General features: G+C 43.3%; 1 protein-coding gene across 3 annotated transcripts in view; it reads right to left on the reverse strand.

Annotated features, from left to right (window-relative positions):
* Positions 1 to 1,392: 1,392 nt before the first annotated feature.
* LOC115103865 (semaphorin-6D-like) overlaps positions 1,393 to 18,405 on the reverse strand; it is a 182,490-nt gene continuing 165,477 nt past the window's right edge. For all 3 annotated transcript variants that reach the window (XM_029624887.2, XM_029624895.2, XM_029624876.2), the window contains one exon: positions 1,393 to 5,163. In XM_029624887.2, the coding sequence (XP_029480747.1) occupies positions 3,797 to 5,163 (1,367 nt within the window). In that variant the 3' untranslated portion in view covers positions 1,393 to 3,796. The remainder of the gene's footprint in view (positions 5,164 to 18,405) is intronic.

Below are 18,405 nucleotides of genomic sequence, written 5' to 3' on the forward strand. Positions count from 1 at the left end.
AGTGGTTGCCAGAGAATTTAATGTTCATTTCTCTACCATAAGCCACCTCCGTTGTTTTAGAGAATTTGTCAGTATGTCCAACCAGCATCACAACCAGGCGTCGTGTTGCCGAGGGGTTTGCTGATGTCAAAATCGTGAACAGAGTGCCCCACGGTGGCAGTGGGGTTATTGTATGGGAGGCATAAGCTACGAACAAGAAACACATTTGCATTTTATCAATGGCAATTTGAATGCACAGAGATACCATGACGAGATCCTGAGGCCCATTGTCGTGCCATTCATCTGCCGCAATCACCTCATGTTTCAGCATGATAATGCACAGTCCCATGCCTCAAGGATCTGTACACAATTCCTGGAAGCTGAAAATGTCCCCGTTCTTCCATGGCCTGCATACGCACCAGACATGTCACCCATTGAGCATGTTTGGCATGCTGTGGATCGACGTGTATGACAGCATGTTCCAGTTCCAGCCAATATCCAGCAACAACACACAGCCATTGAAGAGGAGTGGGACAACATTCCACCGGCCACAATCAACAGCCTGATCAACTCTATATGAAGGAGATTTTTTAATTCACGCCCATACTTTTTTTTAATGGCGTCTTCGAACAACAGATGCACATCTGTAATTCCCAGTCATGTGAATTCCATAGATTAGGGCGTAGTTAATTTATTTCAATAGACTGTTTTAATTATATGAACTGTAACTCTGAAAAATCATTGAAATTGTTGCATATTGCATTTATATTTTTGTTCAGTATATATACACATCTTGAATAGGATGATCTATTTGGGACGCAATTTGAATGAAATTGAACACTGAGTGCTCAAGTATCCACTGATTTAAAGCAATTATATTCAAGTGATAGGCTGTTAAAAAACTCTGCAGCTGCGAATAAAAATATGAATATTGTTACAATTAAAAAGTAAAGTGAACCCCGAAAGATGTGTAAATTAGACATCCATTCAGTCCTTATATGATCCTACTGTGGCAAAGGCTATGCTGCAGCAAATGTAGACCTACCTGTCACAAGAAAAATAAGTTACCAGACTGCGCTCCATAGCCTACTGAGATGTCCCAACCCTGAGCGTTGATGATTGATCACGCAGATAGCAGAGAGAAGGCCGGTGAGAAGCCAGATTTAGCCAGATACAATTTAACAGTTCAATTTCATGTCCTGTTGTTGATAGAAATAATTTATTACAATTGAAGGGTTTTTCGCAGTTATTTATCCCGGGGAAAAGGGAGTGGGTTTGGGCGGGAAGTCTCGGTAACCCTGTTCCCACTATTCAACCCTACTCTTGACAATGCTTTATAAAGAGGTTAAATACTTTTGCAATAAAACGCAGGTAACTTCTATGTGAGAATAACGTGACACACAGAGTCAGTGACACACTTGTAATGTATTTTCTTTTATTTCTATTATAAGAGACATACAATGGTATTCTGTGAGACCAAATTCATAAAAGCCCAAGAGCTTCTGCCAAGAGAATGAAGACATTCTGAATCAACGAGTCCCCCCCCCCCCCCCACAAGGTAATGTATTTACACTCTGTGCAATACTGAAAGCTATTAAAAGTCAAATAGACCATTCCCTTTCCCATACAATCTCAATGCAAACTCAAATAAACTTCACTTCAACTCACCAATAAGTACTGTAGCTGCCCTTTTCCTGTTATGAGATATGGTCACATTCAAAATAAAATACTGGTTTCATGTGTAATGGGAGGGATCCATATGGTCTGTGAGGATTCCACTTATGCGTGTGTTGCATCTACACAACTAGTTTGTCTAAAACGCAAGAATGTAGCCATCTATAACGAATGTTGTAGTTTATGCTCATGTATCTATTAGTCAGCCCAAGGTGAATTCAAGTGTGAATGGTAAACTTGGGGTCAGACCAGCTTCATGAATCTAGGGCATAAATAGTATTTTCAGATACAGTAATAGTGTTTTTTTCTCTCTCAAATAATTGACCATGAATCCAGTAACCGATGAAGTAGCCCAGAAAGTGCAACAGCAGAGAGTTCCAGAGGGAGTGGTATTTCTGAGGCCAATCTGACTGCTTTCCCTCTCTCTCCCTGAGGAGAACGCCCGGCAGACGCTTCCGGTCTACGCTCATCAGATCAGGGAGTCCATTCAATTTCTACTTAAAACAATTATAACATCTTCTGATCAGACAAGAAAACACTAAATCCCAACCTTGTGATCTTTTTCGCTACCTGTGGTGTTGAGGTTGAGACCAAGTGATATGTAGGGAGTATCAGAGAGCCTGAATAATCTTAACATCTGAGGGACTGATGTCCCCACTTTTAATCTATTGAGTAGCCTGCTGTGTGCTACAAACAATCAAAAGGTAAAGTTAGCAAATCAGGGAAAAAGCCAACCCAGTGAAAACACGTGAAAAGGAGGCAAACAAAAAAGATGCAGCCTCAAGCTGTGGTAGTCGCTATGCCAGGGCTGGCAGGATCACAATTCAGGGATATCAAAAACCCTAGTTAGAAATACAAATCTACAATAGATATGACACATTCCGAACGACCATAACAAAAAAAAAAATCTAACACCTATTATATAGCATCTTGGCGCCTTGCATTTACCCCTACCCCATACCACATACTATATTAAATAAGGCACACATTTACACATACAATTAACATTTGGCTAGTATTATTCCTTTATTTACAACCAATAGCCAAAGTGAATAATTATAATAACTGCTGTCTGTACCATGTTGTGTTTTTTGGGGGTGGATGGTCTGATCTTGATCCTGATTCTTTGGGGGTTGAGTGTCTGGTCCTCTTTGGGTGTGATACATGATAATTATATTAGAATTTACGAGGATCAACTAAGCACCAATGTGATAAAAACATTCTTTAGGAATTGTAGTAGACCGTACTTCATAGACCAGCTGTATTAATGCCTTTCATCTGTTTCTCAGGACTTGGCAGGATAGTAGGGTCTCCATTTTCGAAAAAAGAGAACCGCCTAGCATAGTTGCTTTGAGTGGTTTCCTTTGCTTGTCAGTATCCACCATATTGGCTCTTTTTTTGAATGAGAGTAGTACATTCACCATGAACTTGTTAATATGGTAAATGATTACTTATTCTCCTAGTCCACATACTAACCATGCTGAAACTATGGGCAGGCGGGGCCTTGCCTCATTTCGAGAACTTCTATTTGAGATGCCAAACACCAACCAGTAATGTATTTCAACATAATGGGTTCAGTTTCAAAGTAAGGCAAAAAGACAGAGCTACCTTTAAAGGAGTTTTGTTGATGTCATTTTACGGGATACATATACTGCATATGTATATGTATACATATACGGTGTAGATATAAACACACATATATATACACACACATGCATATATAGAAACACGTTAGGGGGATCAGGACTGTTTGTCAACACTACATAAGAAAAGGTAAGCAAAAGCAAGTTTCATAGGCATCGCAAGAAGCTCTAGATTCAATCTTAAGATGTCCGATGTTTGATGGCAAACCCTTCCATAACTAAGTTGCATGGTAAATCCACACTGAGGACATTGGCAGCATAATGTAAGGGGGTCGCGTTTCACCAACCATAGTCCCTCACCTTCTATAAGCAAGTAGTTGAGCAATACCAATATGGTACAAAGATATTCAATTGGACAAAAAGGGGGAAATCACAAGTTTGTTTGAGGTTTGTCGACAGCGAGAATGGCTGCCATAAAATCAAGGGCACGTCTTCCACTTTTCACCCATTGAGAGGAGAGGACGAGGCACAGTCACTCTTGTCCTGTTCTCCTCCTCTCCTCAGTAGTTGAAGTTTCCCTGTTGGTTGACGGGAGAGGAGGCAGGGATGAAGAGGGGTTTGGGAGGGACGTCGGGTTTGAGGGAGGTGGTCCGGCGGACTATGGCTCCTCGGTGGAGGTATCCTCCGGTATCCTCCTGTTGCTCTCCATTGTAGCTCTGCTGGCGTGTCAGGTACCCATTGGGGATGAGCGGGTAGTGGATCTCGCAGGCGCTGCCGGTGGAGTTCATTCGAGCCAGCATAGGGGGTGGTTGGTGCTGGTGGCCGTTACGCTGGCTGAAGCTTTGCTGTCGGTGAACCATCCCTCCACCACCCCCTCCGTTGGCAATCTTAGTGGCAGCGGTAATCAGTGAGTGTCTCTGGGAAGAGTGCCTCCGCTCCAGGGTGGACTGGTGGTGAGGGGGCATGTCCGGAGGTACGTCCATGCGGCGGGTCAGGCTGTCTCGGGGCAGGGTGGACGAGCTGTAGTAAGGCGCCGACTCGGTCTCTGGGATGTGCGGCTGGATGCGGTTGGCAAAAGCTAGTTGACTCCCATGGCACCCGCCGCTGGCTGACAGGCCGGATGAAGTCATGACCTGGGTGTTCTTGCTGGAGTTGGCCTCGTGGATGTGTTTGAGCAGCTCGTCCAGCGATGTGACCTCCATCACCTTCTGCGGGTAGCAGGGGTAAGGCTGCTGGACCAACATGCGCTCAGTATTGTGGATCTTGCGCTCCTCCAGGTGCTGGGGTCCACCGACCAAGGCATGCCCATTGGCCAGAGCTTGCCCATTGGAGAAGCTGTGAGAGTAGGGGTAGATCTGCTGGTGGAGCAGGCCTGAGCTGGGCCTGGAACCTTGTCCCATGTTGTGGGACTTGGGCTCCTTGGCATTGTTGCAGTTCTGGTTCTTCTCCCACTGGTTCTTGAAAGCCTTCATGTTCTTGATGGGCAGTTCAGGGGTGGAGTCTGGGGTGGGAAGACCAGAGAGCTCCGAAGAGTGGTGTAGTTGATGGGGGTGAACCAGGTCTCCCATGGTCATCCCTGGGTGGTGACCACCATTCCGTCTGGGTGCTCCTTGACGATGCTCCTTCCCGTTCTGGAAGAAGGAGTTGTAGAGCTTGGGCGAGGACACCTCCATTTTATCCTCCTTGTTCTGGCTGTCCAGCAGGCCATTGAGCTTGGCCAGGCTGCGTAGGGACAGGGCGTGAGGGATGGGGGCCTCCGGGTCCTTGGCCAGCCTCTTGGTCTTGTTGCCGGTGTGGTTGCAGTAGCAGGAGACCAGAAAACCTGAGAGGAAGGCTCCAAGGACAAAGGCCACCAGCACACAGGCGATCAGCAGGGTGTAGTGGACACTGTGGTTGGTCTTCTCCATCTCGGGAGGCCGTCGGACACCTTCACAGAAAAAGAGAGTGAGAACAAAATGGTCTTTAGTGTAATAAAACCAGATACCTAGAAGAGACTATCATTTCTATGAGGTCAAGCAGGCAGCAGCTGGAAAATACTGGTTGTGTTTACAGAAGCTCTACTACGTGGGAAGCAGCATTGCAGAGGTGTTGGAACTAGCCCCTTGGCTTTCCTCCCTCTGTTAATGAATCAATAAACTATTTCTTGCCAAGACCTCATCTTTCGTCTCCAACTGCAAAGAGTGGCAGAGGGCAAGAGCTCCCCAGTCAGTGAGAAATCAACTCCAAAATGAGTTTGGGCTTTAAATATTGATGGGTGCACTGGCAGGAGTCTGATGTCTTTCACACTGGCTGTGATTTGAAATGCATGGATCAGGGTGAGTGCACCTGCGATGAACTTGCCAAAAATAACCAACTCGACTAACTAGCTCATAGAATACATCACTCTTTAATTGAACGAGAGTCTGACTGATTCAAATTTTTGTTTGGGAAAACATCTGAACTGCCGCAACTAAGCACCTGAAAATCTCAAGGTTATCTCAGCACTATGAAAACGCCCTTGGATGGTGTGACCCTGCCACTATATTTGCCTAATGTCATCTGAGATTCGACAGGAGGAGTGATACTAGCCACCTCTCTCACAATCAGAGCTCATTTACAAAGGCTGCTGCCATCTGTGGTGTCAGGCCCTTCTCCAACCTTAATGATAGTCTCTGTGAAATTGATAAGTCTGGGGAGGGGAATTGGCCCGCACTGGGAGGAGAAATGCAGGTGTCTCAAATAGGCTAATTGCATCCCGTAATGAGAGCTCAGGTTAGGCAGTAATGGGCAATGATAGTGCCAGCTTTAGACGTAACTGTGGTGATGGGATGTTGAAGATGATGAGGAGGGGGGGGGGGGGGGGGGGTCTAAATGATTGGGCCCAAGAGAGACTTGTCGAGGGTTTCTCTCTTTCGATGAAATTACAAAGAGTTACCACATGCTTCAGCTTTAACAGAGTGAGGGCACTTGATTAGAAGGGAATTTCACTGAGGGAATTTACAATTAGGCGTTTAGCGGAATCAAACATCTCGTACAACAACTTCAATGACAGCAGTGTCTTACACTTCATCATTTCTTTAAATGGGTTTTGTTCAAATAGGTTGCCAATACATGATTCTGTCTGAATAAGAAAAACATTGTTGGGTCGAAAACTGGAGTGTGTGAGGGTAAATGCAGGCAGCATACCAATATAATTTGAAAGATATTCATTCATTTATAAGGGAAAGGGAGATGTGAATAATAACTCACATGAATCTACAGTACATGCAGAACACAGCACAGAATGACCTTGGATACATTCATTTAAAAAAAAATGATTTTAGGTCAAGTGTGTGTGTATATCATTAGGTATATATGTGGAGAACAAGTATGCAGGGCACACACAGTATGTCCTCAGGTATATTCTGAATGTGAAGAACAGGTATGCAGTGCACACACAGTATGTCCTCAGGTATATTCTGAATGTGGAGAACAGGTATGCAGTACACACACAGTATGTCCTCAGGTATATTCTGAATGTGGAGAACAGGTATGCAGTACACACAGTATGTCCTCAGGTATATTCTGAATGTGAAGAACAGGTATGCAGTGCACACACAGTATGTCCTCAGGTATATTCTGAATGTGAAGAACAGGTATGCAGTGCACACACAGTATGTCCTCAGGTATATTCTGAATGTGGAGAACAGGTATGCAGTGCACACACAGTATGTCCTCAGGTATATTCTGAATGTGAAGAACAGGTATGCAGTGCACACACAGTATGTCCTCAGGTATATTCTGAATGTGGAGAACAGGTATGCAGTGCACACACAGTATGTCCTCAGGTATATTCTGAATGTGAAGAACAGGTATGCAGTGCACACACACACACTGTAGGCTGAAGAAATGAGTAGCAAATCTCCACTGCAGCTTCAAGCACAAACTCGTCATGAATCTATACAAGTAACAAAAGCACAACGGGGAAAATCTCAATGTGTCAATAGAGGAGCACAGACATCAGCCTTGAAGCTCCTGGCACTTTGCTAGTAACTCTAAAGCAGGGGTCCCCAAACTTTTTCCTGTGAGGGCCACATAACTTTTCCCTTCTCTGATGGGGGGCCGGTGTCAGTTTGTAACAGAAAAAGTGTGACGATCGTAGGGGAGCTTAAAAAATGTATTGTTTTCCAGAAAGCCACACATAACCAAATAACCCTTTCCAGGTTCTTTACAGAAAAAAAGTCAGGAAACAAATAATAACACTATTAATGAAATAAATAATAACTAAATAACCCTCTCTGAGTTCTTCACAGCAAAAACAGGAAATAAATAATAACTAAATAACTCTCTCTGGGTTCTTCATAGAAAAAAAAGCCATGGAACATTAACTTTCTGTCGTGCCATGCACAATCTTAACAGATAAAAGTTCAGCTCAGTTGTCAGAGCAGAATCTCTCTGACACATATGAGCAGTCTCTTAAAGTTCTTGTGTTCCTTCCTTATAATCCTTTTGTAGGTTCCAGTAGGCTTGTAGACACCGCTGTTTGCAGCTCTCTCTCATCAACTTCCCTGTGAAAACCACAAAAGAAGCAGGTTGAGAAACTGAACTAAGTGATACAGCACCTACACAGCACAATACATTTCACTACCAGTATGGTTGTAAAGATGGATTTTATCCCAGTAGATTTTATTATGATTATATTTGTTTATGCTCAGAATGACTCATTCAAGTCAGAAAAGTGAGCTTACCTATATATGTTCATCAGTGTGAACTGTGGGCCTGCATCTGGCTGGTGAGAAGTTGAATATCAGGTTCCATTCTAGTTACAGCCAGTCTCAAGCACTGATGCAAATGTTCATCTGTCAATCTTGATCTCATCGGGGTTTTCAGCAGTTTCATGCGAGAAAAGGTTTTCTCGCAGATATACGTGCTGCCAAAAACTGTGGACATTTTCATTGCGTGTTTTTTGATGTTTGGATATGTGTCGTTTGGGAGGGCGGCATAGAAGTCAATGAGACTGTTGGGCTTGAATGCGTCTTTCAGAACATCACAGTTCTGTAACTCAGCCAACTCAAACTGATATGAAGGCTGGGCTTCATCAATGTCGGCAACAAAGGGGTTCTGAAAAAGACGGATTTCTTTTGCATGAACATGTAGTTCACTGAATCGCACACCGAACTCCGCCTTCAGCATTTCCAGTGCTTCCAAGCACTTTTCAGCTGGGAACGGGACCGCTGGGTTCTCTGTCGACAGGTTTTGGGTAGCAGGAAGATGGACGAAGTTGCGCTTTTTCACTTGTTCCAAAAGCAGCGCTAATTTCACCTCAAATGCTTTTATGTGTGAATACATGTCGCAAATGAGTTTCCCCTCGCCTTGTAGCTGCAAGTTAAGGCTGTTAAGTATTTCTGTCACGTCTGTTAAAAATGCGAGGTGCCATTTCCATTCTGGGTCGATCAGCTCTGGGACCGTTTTGTCTTTTAAATGAAGAAATGCGTTAATTTCGGGTAGCAGCTCGTAAAAACGCCTCAAAACTCTGCCCTGGCTCAGCCATCGGACCTCTGTGTAGTACAGCACATCTCCGTGCGTAGACTCCAGTTCAGACAGGAATTCTTGGAACTGCCTGTGTTTAAGTCCCTTTGCTCTGATGAAGTTTATGCACGACACCACAACCTTCATTACAGAATCCCACTTCAACACTTTGCAGCACAGTGCTTGCTGGTGAATTAGGCAGTGGACTCGTAGCGGGCGGTGAGACCCCTTTTTCCAACTCCCGGTTCATGCGTCCTATTAGACCGCGAGTTTCGCCCACCATGCTAGGAGCCCCGTCAGTCGTGATGCTAGCTAGCTTTGACCAGTCCAGGTCCAACTTCTCCATGGTTTGGCACACTTTGTCAAAAATATCCTCTCCCGTTGTAGTCCCTTTGAGACTTTGGAGGGCTGCCAGCTCCTCGCATATCTCAAAGTTTGCGCTAACTCCACGAATAAAAATGAGCAGTTGCGCTGTGTCTTGCACGTCCGTGCTCTCATCCAGTGCTAATGAAAAAAAGTCAAATTCTTTCGTCTTCTGCTGCAGCTGGGCATACACATTACTCCCGATTTCTTCAACGCGTCTGGTGATTGTACTCGCTGACAGACTTACGGCATTAAATGCATCTTTCTTCTCGGGACACACCTCCTCCGCGACAGCATCCATACATTTCTTAACAAACTCTCCGTCAGTGAAAGGCTTACCACTTCTTGCTATCAGTTTAGCAACCCGAAAGCTGGCCCGAAAGGATGCCTGGTTCAGCTGAGCTTGGCGTACAAATGTATTCTGCTGAGATAGTAGTCCACTTTTTAGCTTTGAGAGTTTGTCTGCTCGTATTTGGCCTTGCAAGCTATCGTACTTGTCTTTGTGACGGGATTCATAGTGTCGGCGAAGATTGTATTCTTTGAATACCGCCACCGTCTCTTGACAGATGAGACAAACAGCCTTTTCTTTGCATTGAACAAAAACAAAATTGTTTGTCCACTGCAGGTTAAATACCCTGCATTCTGAATAAATTTTTCTCTTACCTAACCTTTTCGCCATTATTCCGTTCTCTCTTTGACAGGGCCGGGCCTAGGATTTTTTTTCTGGAGGCCAAATAGGAAAAAAATTCGATAGCGTCTCTGGTATTGTTCAGAGGGCCGGGCCAAATGTGCTGACGGGCCGTATCCGGCCCGCGGGCCGTAGTTTGGTGACCACTGCTCTAAAGGGTACTTGTCACCATTACCGTTTGTCTTCGACAGCCTCTTAATACAAACAGAGAGAAGATGGGGCAGAATTAGCATCAAACAAGGATTGGTTCTTTGGTCTTGAAGGAGCTGCCGACACGAGTGTCTCTTTGCCTGGTGTTGATAGAAAGTTATATGTAGGTCACAAAGTTACAGGAGAAGTGTCTGCTCCCTGTCTCTCTCTCAGCGCTATCAGGAAGTAAAGGCTTTTAGAGCACTGCAAAGCTCTATATCACTATCAATTGGGCCATTTGCTCTACATCAGTGAGTAGAGTACTGAGTGCCATTCCCCTATAGAGAGATGCAAAATACTGTACGATCACATCCTCCTGGCGATAATGTTAAATTCACAGAGTAAGTTTGACGTGCTGCTTTGAAATCGCGAGTTCTATCCATTCAAGTGCTATATCCATCTATATCTATATTTCTATGGCGTTGGCATGGCGATGCTTCGTTTATCCTATCTGTCCTAGGCCAGTGTGTCAGAGTGAGCCGAGGCAGTGTGGCAGCATGGGGGTTTTATGAATAATACAGGCCAGGATGCCCATATCTCTGTGTGGCTTCCCCCAGCCTCCCTGTGGCTCCCAGCTCCCAGTCCTGTGACTCATCTGGGAACCCTGACCAGGACCCTATGACTATTGAAGGGTTCCACATGGCTGAGGAGCTATGAGTCAAGCGACACAGTGGGGATACACAGATCTCCAACCCCACGCACAACCTGTCACAACACGTTTGGGGCTGGAGTGGATGACTCAATCGGGCCGTATGCGTGACATATGGTGGCATGGTCACAGTGAAATTAATACCCACTGAATCATGGCATGGGGGGGACTGGTGTGCTGTTAGATGTCGCACAGGAGGCATAGCATGCAGGCAAACAGTTGACGATAAAGCATTGCCTCAATACAGTGTTGAAAGAAAATACCTTTAAAAATGGTCAAATTAATCATTTTATGAGCCAATATTGTATGACACCTCTGATAAAGAAGTGAAACAAAAAGGTTTGAGAGCGCTGCTTTAATGTAACGTGACCATTCATTGGAGTTGTCTGCACCTGTGTAGTGGTAGAGTTGCATTAAAAATGTTAGTAAAATATAGGTGTGGTATATAAAGATATATGGTGCCGCAGGATAATTTAAGCTACTCAAAACAACAATAACCTTCTCTCAATGGTTTATATAATGTTAATAACAGTGTTTTTCCATGTTTGTTTTTCTCGGTTGTCACACTATATCTTTAGCCAAAGTGTGGGTTCAGCATGGTCTCTGCTGAACAGAGGCCTACTATACGTGTAATCCGTGACATACAGGAACACACACACATTAAGAACTCGCAAGTCTTCTAAGAAGGTAAACACACATATGGTTGAGATTTGACAGGAGGGAAGGAGAGGAGAAATGGTGACAGAAAGGCAGAGAGAGGGGGGACAGCTGGAAGTATTCATGCTCGAGAGGAAGAGAGCGACAAAGAGAGAGAGATACAGTAGGGAGAGAAAATATAACTTCAGTAAGAAACTGCCAGGCAACGGAAGAGAGAGAGAGCGGAACAGGACAGAAAAGAGACGAGCAAGAGAACTAGAGAAAATAAAATGAAAAAGAATGTGGCAGAAAGCTGGGGACAAAAAGTGACAGAAATAGAGTGTGAGAAAGAATGTGCAGGGAGCAGATTGTAAGGGGGAGGCTGGGAGATGATGATGGAGAGAGAAAGATGTGTCAAAGTGAGTGACAGATTGTCAGCCTGGTGGGTTTTGAAGCCTCGCTCTCAGAAGCAGCTGTGTTTTGGTACGTAGAAGGACCCCGCTTGACGCTCTTTACCATAATGGTAAAAATAGACAAGGCTGTGCATTATGTAACTGAGCTAAAGCGATACGCAACCTGTAGTCTGTTCTGTGTTTCACTAATTGGGGATGGGTTGCGCGAGGAGCGATTCTGGAGTGTGGAGTGCTATTTCGACAGGTGATAAAATAACTCCAAAACAAACAAAAACAAAAGAAGTGAAACACAAACAACGCAAGCAGGGGTTTTCACCTTTGACTCACATCTAACCCTTCTCTGAGATGCTTAAAACCGATAGCTATATAAATCATACAGATTCATTTATTTCCATAAAATGCCCAAATGAACTACTACTTTACATACCTCAGAAGTGTATCAGCGTCATGCTGTGCTTTATTCTACTGTATGCATAGAATCAGTTAGCCATCTGCAGTGTTGGTTGACAAATGGATGGTCTTGAGAATCAGGGATTTAGGATAAACTGGACAGCAACTGATTATTGAGCTGGGATACTACGGTGCTTTTGGTAATCTTGATTGCTGATACTCAACTATGGCGTGGAATGTTGGAATATAGACACGGCTCGACTTTGGGACAATTCCAAGGTACAGTACGCAAATGTTGTTTTCAAAGTGAACTATCCCTTTAAAGATTGTGTCAATACACTGCTGCTCCATTGTGTCAATACTCTGCTCAAGCTGGCACTTACAGTGCCTTCAGAAAGTATTGATACCCCTGTACTTACTCTACATTTTGCTGTGTTATAGCCTGAATTCAAAATGTATCAAATGTATTATTTTTCTTATCCATCTACACACAATACCCAATAATGACAAAATGGAAACATGTTTTTAGAAATGTGCAAAATGTATCGAAAATTAAAAACAGAAATATTTAATTTAATTAAGTATTCACACCCCTGTCAATACTTTGTAGAAACATCTTTGGCAGCGATTACAGCTGTGAGTCTTTCTGGGCAAGTCTCTAAGAGCTTTCCATACCTGGATGGTGCAACATTTGCCCATAATTTTAAGAATTCTTCAAGCTCTTCAAGAACTCTTCATCAACTTTCACGTCTTGCCATAGATTTTCAAGTAGATTTAAGTCAAAACAGTAACGTGGCCACTCAGGAACATTTATGGTCTTCTTGGTAAGCAACTCCAGGTGTAGATTTGGCCTTGTGTTTTAGGTTATTGTCCTGCTGAAAGGTTAATTAATCTCCCAGTGTCTGGTGGAAAGCAGACAACCAGGTTTTCCTCTAGGATTTTGCCTTGCTTAGCTCCATTATGTTTCATTTTTATCTTGAAAAACTCCCCAGTCCTTAAAGATTAAAAGCTTTAAATTTTTTATGAATTGGTAAACATTTCAAAAAACATAATTCCACTATGACATTATGGGGTATTGTGTGTAGGCCAGTGACCATAAATCTAAATTTAATCCATTTGAAAATTCATGCTGTAACACAACAAAATGTTGAAAAAGGGGTGTGAATACTTTCTGAGGGTACTGTAGCTAGGCACTGGAAACGACTCCTGAGTACTATATTTGCATCAAGTAAAGACGTTCCAAAATAGCCTGATTAGTTTCTGTTTCTCTACAGCTGAGGGAAGAATGTAATAGTTCCATTAAAGGGTACTTCATTCCATAGTGCCGCAATGAGTCAAAATGGCCCCAGGCTTCGCAGGCAACCATTAACCCCAACTAATGCCAGAGATGTATTTTCGGCTGTGGAAAACACAACAACAAATCATCGGCTGATATACTACAAGCACTGTGAGTGTTTTCAAAATTAGACACGAACAGGAGTCTGCTAACTAAAATTCGGAGTACTTTGACAGTTCAAATAGCTGATGCTTGGGTAATGATGAACACAGTTAACGCTCTGTGTTTGTGTGTGTGGTGTGTGAGCGTGTGCAAAAGGGGGTTTGGGTGTTCATGTGAATGAATTCAATCATGTACTCTCATTATTAAGAATATGCATAATATTACACATCAGTGCCCAACCAATTGGACGCGGCTTGATTTATGCACACACGGGGTAATATGATACGCTGTAATGTAACTGGTTCAGTCCAATTGAAAAAGAGTGCTAATGACATGATGCCATTTTATTAGAAGTGTGCTGAAGCATGTAGAGCATCAAGAGGTTTCACTGAGGAGACTTGTGTTGAATACTAGTCAAAAAATTAAAAAGGTGCTAATGGAGAGATTGAAATGTACACATTAGTTACCTGGAGGAAAATGGGGGCGGGTCATGCGTTTTCAATTTCAGTCAGGGGGAGGGTTTAGTGTAACAACAATATCATGGAATAAAATATAATAAATTAGGATATGATAGTTTCTCATATAGACTGTTCATATAGGCCTACTTGTTATGTGGCTGCGGTGTTAAACAATGAGTGGCTTTTTCTCAAATTCAATGATGATCAGGTACTTCAGTTGTATCTGGTTCTGTTGCGATACATTTTAACAGTTGATCACTTTAGCACTGTTCCAAACTTAGACTATCCTCTTTTTTTTGTGTTACTTTTACCACTTTTTTCTCCCCAATTTCGTGACATCCAATTTGTAGTTACAGTCTTGTCCCATCACTGCAACTCGCCCACGTACTCGGGAGAGGTGAAGGTCTAGAGCCATGTGTCCTCCAAAACAAGCTGCAATGCTTCTTGACACACTGCTCGCTTAATCCGGAAGCCAGTCGCACCAATGTGTCAGAAGAAACACCGTCCAACTGGCGACCAGAGTCCACTTGCAGGCGCCCGGTCCACCACAAGGAGTCGCTAGAGTGCGATAGGACAAGGAAATCCCAGCTGGCCAAACCCTCCCCTAACCCGAACGACACTGGGCCAATTGTGCGCCGCCTCATGGGTCTCCCGGTCAAGGACGGCTGTGACACAGCCTGGGATCGAAACGAGTCTGTAGTGATGCTTCAAATACTGCGATGCAGTGCCTTAGACCTAAGCAGACTATCCTCTTTTTTAACAATAGCCAGAATTTAAATCTAAATGGCTTCGGTGCTGCAGCATGCGTTCATTCGTTGTCATGCTCTGTTGTGGTATAAAAAAATATTCTGCTAGTCTCCAGTCATTTTCATAAAAATGACATAGAATTGCATTTATAAAAGGCATTTTTTCGTAGACTAAGTGAATAAGAGGATAGATTCATGCAGTGCTTTTATTATAATGGATATACTTTTCGCACACCCTTGTCTGTGGTGGTTTGAGAATCCACAACCTTCTGGCTACTTTGCATTGTAATTCTTACAAAAAAGGCTCTCGTCTGTCCTAAGAGTGAGGGTAAATGGTAAGGATGTTTTTTGCTATCCACTTAATATTTTAATTATTATTTTGGGTATTGGAGAGGTTTTCAAACGTTCAGGGAGGGTCAGATAAAAATATATTTTACTTAAGGGAAGGCCATCCATTTTAATTTCAGAGAGATACGATTTTCTCCAAGTATCCCTCATTACAAATAACATAGTCGTGGCCAAAAGTTTTGAGAATGACAAAAATATTAATTTCCACAGTTTGCTGATTCAGTGTCTTTAGATATTTTTGTCAGATGTTACTATGGAATACTGAAATATAATTACAAGCATTTCATAAGTGTCAAAGGCTTTTATTGACAATGACGCAAAGAATCAATATTTGCAGTGTTGACCTTTGCATGCTGTCAATTAACTTCTGGGCCACATCCTGACTGATGGCAGCCCATTCTTGCATAATCAATGCTTGGAGTTTGTCAGAATTTGTGGGTTTTTGTTTCTCCACCCGCCTCTTGAGGACTGACCACAAGTTCTCAATGGGATTAAGGTCTGGGGAGTTTCCTGGCCATGAACCCAAAATATCGATGTTTTGTTCCCGAGCCACTTTGTTATCACTTTTGCCTTATGGCAAGGTGCTCCATCATGCTGGAAAAGGCATTGCTCGTCACCAAACTGTTCCTGGATGGTTGGGAGAAGTTGCTCTCGGAGGATGTGTTGGTACCACTCTTTATTCATGGCTGTGTTCTTAGGCAAAATTGTGAGTGAGCCCACTCCCTTGGCTGAGAAGCAACCCCACACATGAATGGTCTCAGGATGCTTTACTGTTGGCATGACACAGGACTGATGGTAGCGCTCACCTTGTCTTCTCCGGACAAGCTTTTTTTCCGGATGCCCCAAACAATCGGAAAGGGATTCATCAGAGAAAATTACTTTACCCCAGTCCTCAGCAGTCCAATCCCTGTACCTTTTGCAGAATATCATTCTGTCCCTGATGTTTTTCCTGGAGAGAAGTTGCTTCTTTGCTGCCCTTCTTGACACCAGGCCATCCTCCAAAAGTCTTCGCCTCACTGTGCGTGCAGATGCACTCACACCTGCCTGCTGCCATTCCTGAGCAAGCTCTGTACTGGTGGTGCCCCAATCCCGCAGCTGAATAAACTTTGGGAGACGGTCCTGGCGCTTGCTGGACTTTCTTGGGCGCCCTGAAGCCTTCTTCACAACAATTGAACCGCTCTCTTTTAAGTTCTTGATGATCTGATACATGTTTGATTTATGTGCAATCTTACTGCCAGCAATATCCTTGCCTGTGAAGCCCTTTTTGTGCAAAGCAATGATGATGGCATTTGTTTCCTTGCAGGTAACCATGATTGACAGAGGAAGAACAATGATTCCAAGCACCACCCTTCTTTTGAAGCTTCCAGTCAGTTATTTGAACTCAATCAGCATGACAGAGTGATCTCCAGCCTTGTCCTCGTCAACACTCACACCTGTGTTAACAAGAGAATCACTGACATGATGTAAACTGGTCCTTTTGTGGCAGAGCTGAAATGCAGTGGAAATATTTCTTTGGGGATTCAGTTAATTTGCATGGCAAACAGTGACTTTACAATTAATTGCAATTTAATCACTCTTCATAACATTCTGGAGTATATGCAAATTGCCATCATACAAACTAAGGCAGCAGACTTTGTGAAAATGTATATTTGTGTCATTCTCAAAACTTTAGGCCAATTTGCCATAATATCTCAGTACAGTACATCACTCAACGCTGACTTTGATATTATCTGTCAAAACATGAGCGATAATACAGTTCAAAGACACATTTTCTATTTCAAACAGCTTTGAAATAGACATAGTTCAAGTAGTGTCTGATAGCCTCATCCACCATCAAATCAAGCATGGCACTACATGCAGTGGGACATTTCACATGCAGTTGCATCAGGAATAAAGTAAAGAGAATAAAGAGGGCATTCACCATTCAGCACCTGGTAAAGCTACTGTATTCCAGAGCCAATCCCTAACATAACTCCCGAAACAAACATTAACTGTCTGGATAGAAAAGCAGCTCTGGAAGAACCATAGAGTCCCCAAACAGTGGCCTAAAGCCACAGAGAAACAACTGCTTGTAGACAACAAACACACAAAAAGCACAGTTTCAGTCATAGGCTTTGAAACTGGGTAGAGAGTTCACAGGGGGGAAAGGGGAAGAGAAGGAGAGGAAGATTCAACCAAGGAGGCAGATAAGGGTTAGTCAGTCCAACCGAAAAACAGGCAGGTTAATAGAGAACTATTCCCCAGGGGTAAGGGGTCGAGGAGACAGAAAGGGATAATGGGTTGGGGTTAGGAGTCAGGACAACTGCGTGTGTGGATCTGTACACTGTGGGCCCAAACGTCACTGGGACACTCAACATTCTGATGTTGACTAACACTCTGGTCTCCATGGTGTTAACATGATAATAAAAATGTAATGGTGACACTAAGCACTCTGAACATGAGGGTGACAGTAAACATATAGGAAGTTTCCCCAGACTCAGATTAAGCCTAGTGCTGGATTAAAAAGCATGCTCAATGGAGAATCACCATCAGCTTTTTTGTTGTTGTCCAGGACTAGGGTTAATATGTGAACGGGAAACCAGTCCCTAATGTTGTCAAACAGGCAAGAACATGTTGTGAACAACTTTATGTATAGTGCATTTTTTGAGGTGTTCATTTTCATTTTGCTGCGTATGAAAATATGTAGTATTGTGTACTGTATACGACCAGTGGGGAGGTGTACAGTACAGAGCCCTACAGTGTGTGTTTTCATAGTAAAAGCTGATGTTAATCATAGCTGTTATGAAGAGCGAGTAATTCGGGCAGAATAATTAAAGGAAACTGTGGTCTAGTTAAAGTAACCTTTATTTAGTGTCATTACCACATGACTAAGTAGTGATGCTAAATTGGCTGGAACAGCTGTGACTGAGGCACTTTAGTGAGGTGGGCAACATTTTCCTGGTTATGATGAATAGCTTAATGTACACACCCAGCTTGAGGAGAATGCTGCATAGGATTGTTGATATGCCTAAACTATCCATGTTTTTTGAGTTTATAATGCACAACTTAAAATGAATTTAACGACATAGCATGACTGATGATGTTGTAATCAAGAAGAGAGGTGATATGAGTGTTGAGTTGTATTGATGGCTAGACAGGAAGTGATGTAACCTGGTGTCTATATTCCTCGAGCCACTGAGATATAAACAAGAGTAAGGAACTGGCACCGTCCCTCCAGGACACCAACCCCTTTTCAGCAGCAAAGAGAAGTTCAGCCTGAGTTCATTCTCTGCTCTTCTCCTAGTGCTTTAATGAGTTTCAAAGCCCTGCCTGCTTGCCTCTATTATCGAGTTGTCTCCCTGTACTTGTCAGCTAAATTAGCTGC

Source organism: Oncorhynchus nerka, linkage group LG3, assembly GCF_034236695.1.
Source record: "Oncorhynchus nerka isolate Pitt River linkage group LG3, Oner_Uvic_2.0, whole genome shotgun sequence".
NCBI lineage: Eukaryota > Metazoa > Chordata > Actinopteri > Salmoniformes > Salmonidae > Oncorhynchus > Oncorhynchus nerka.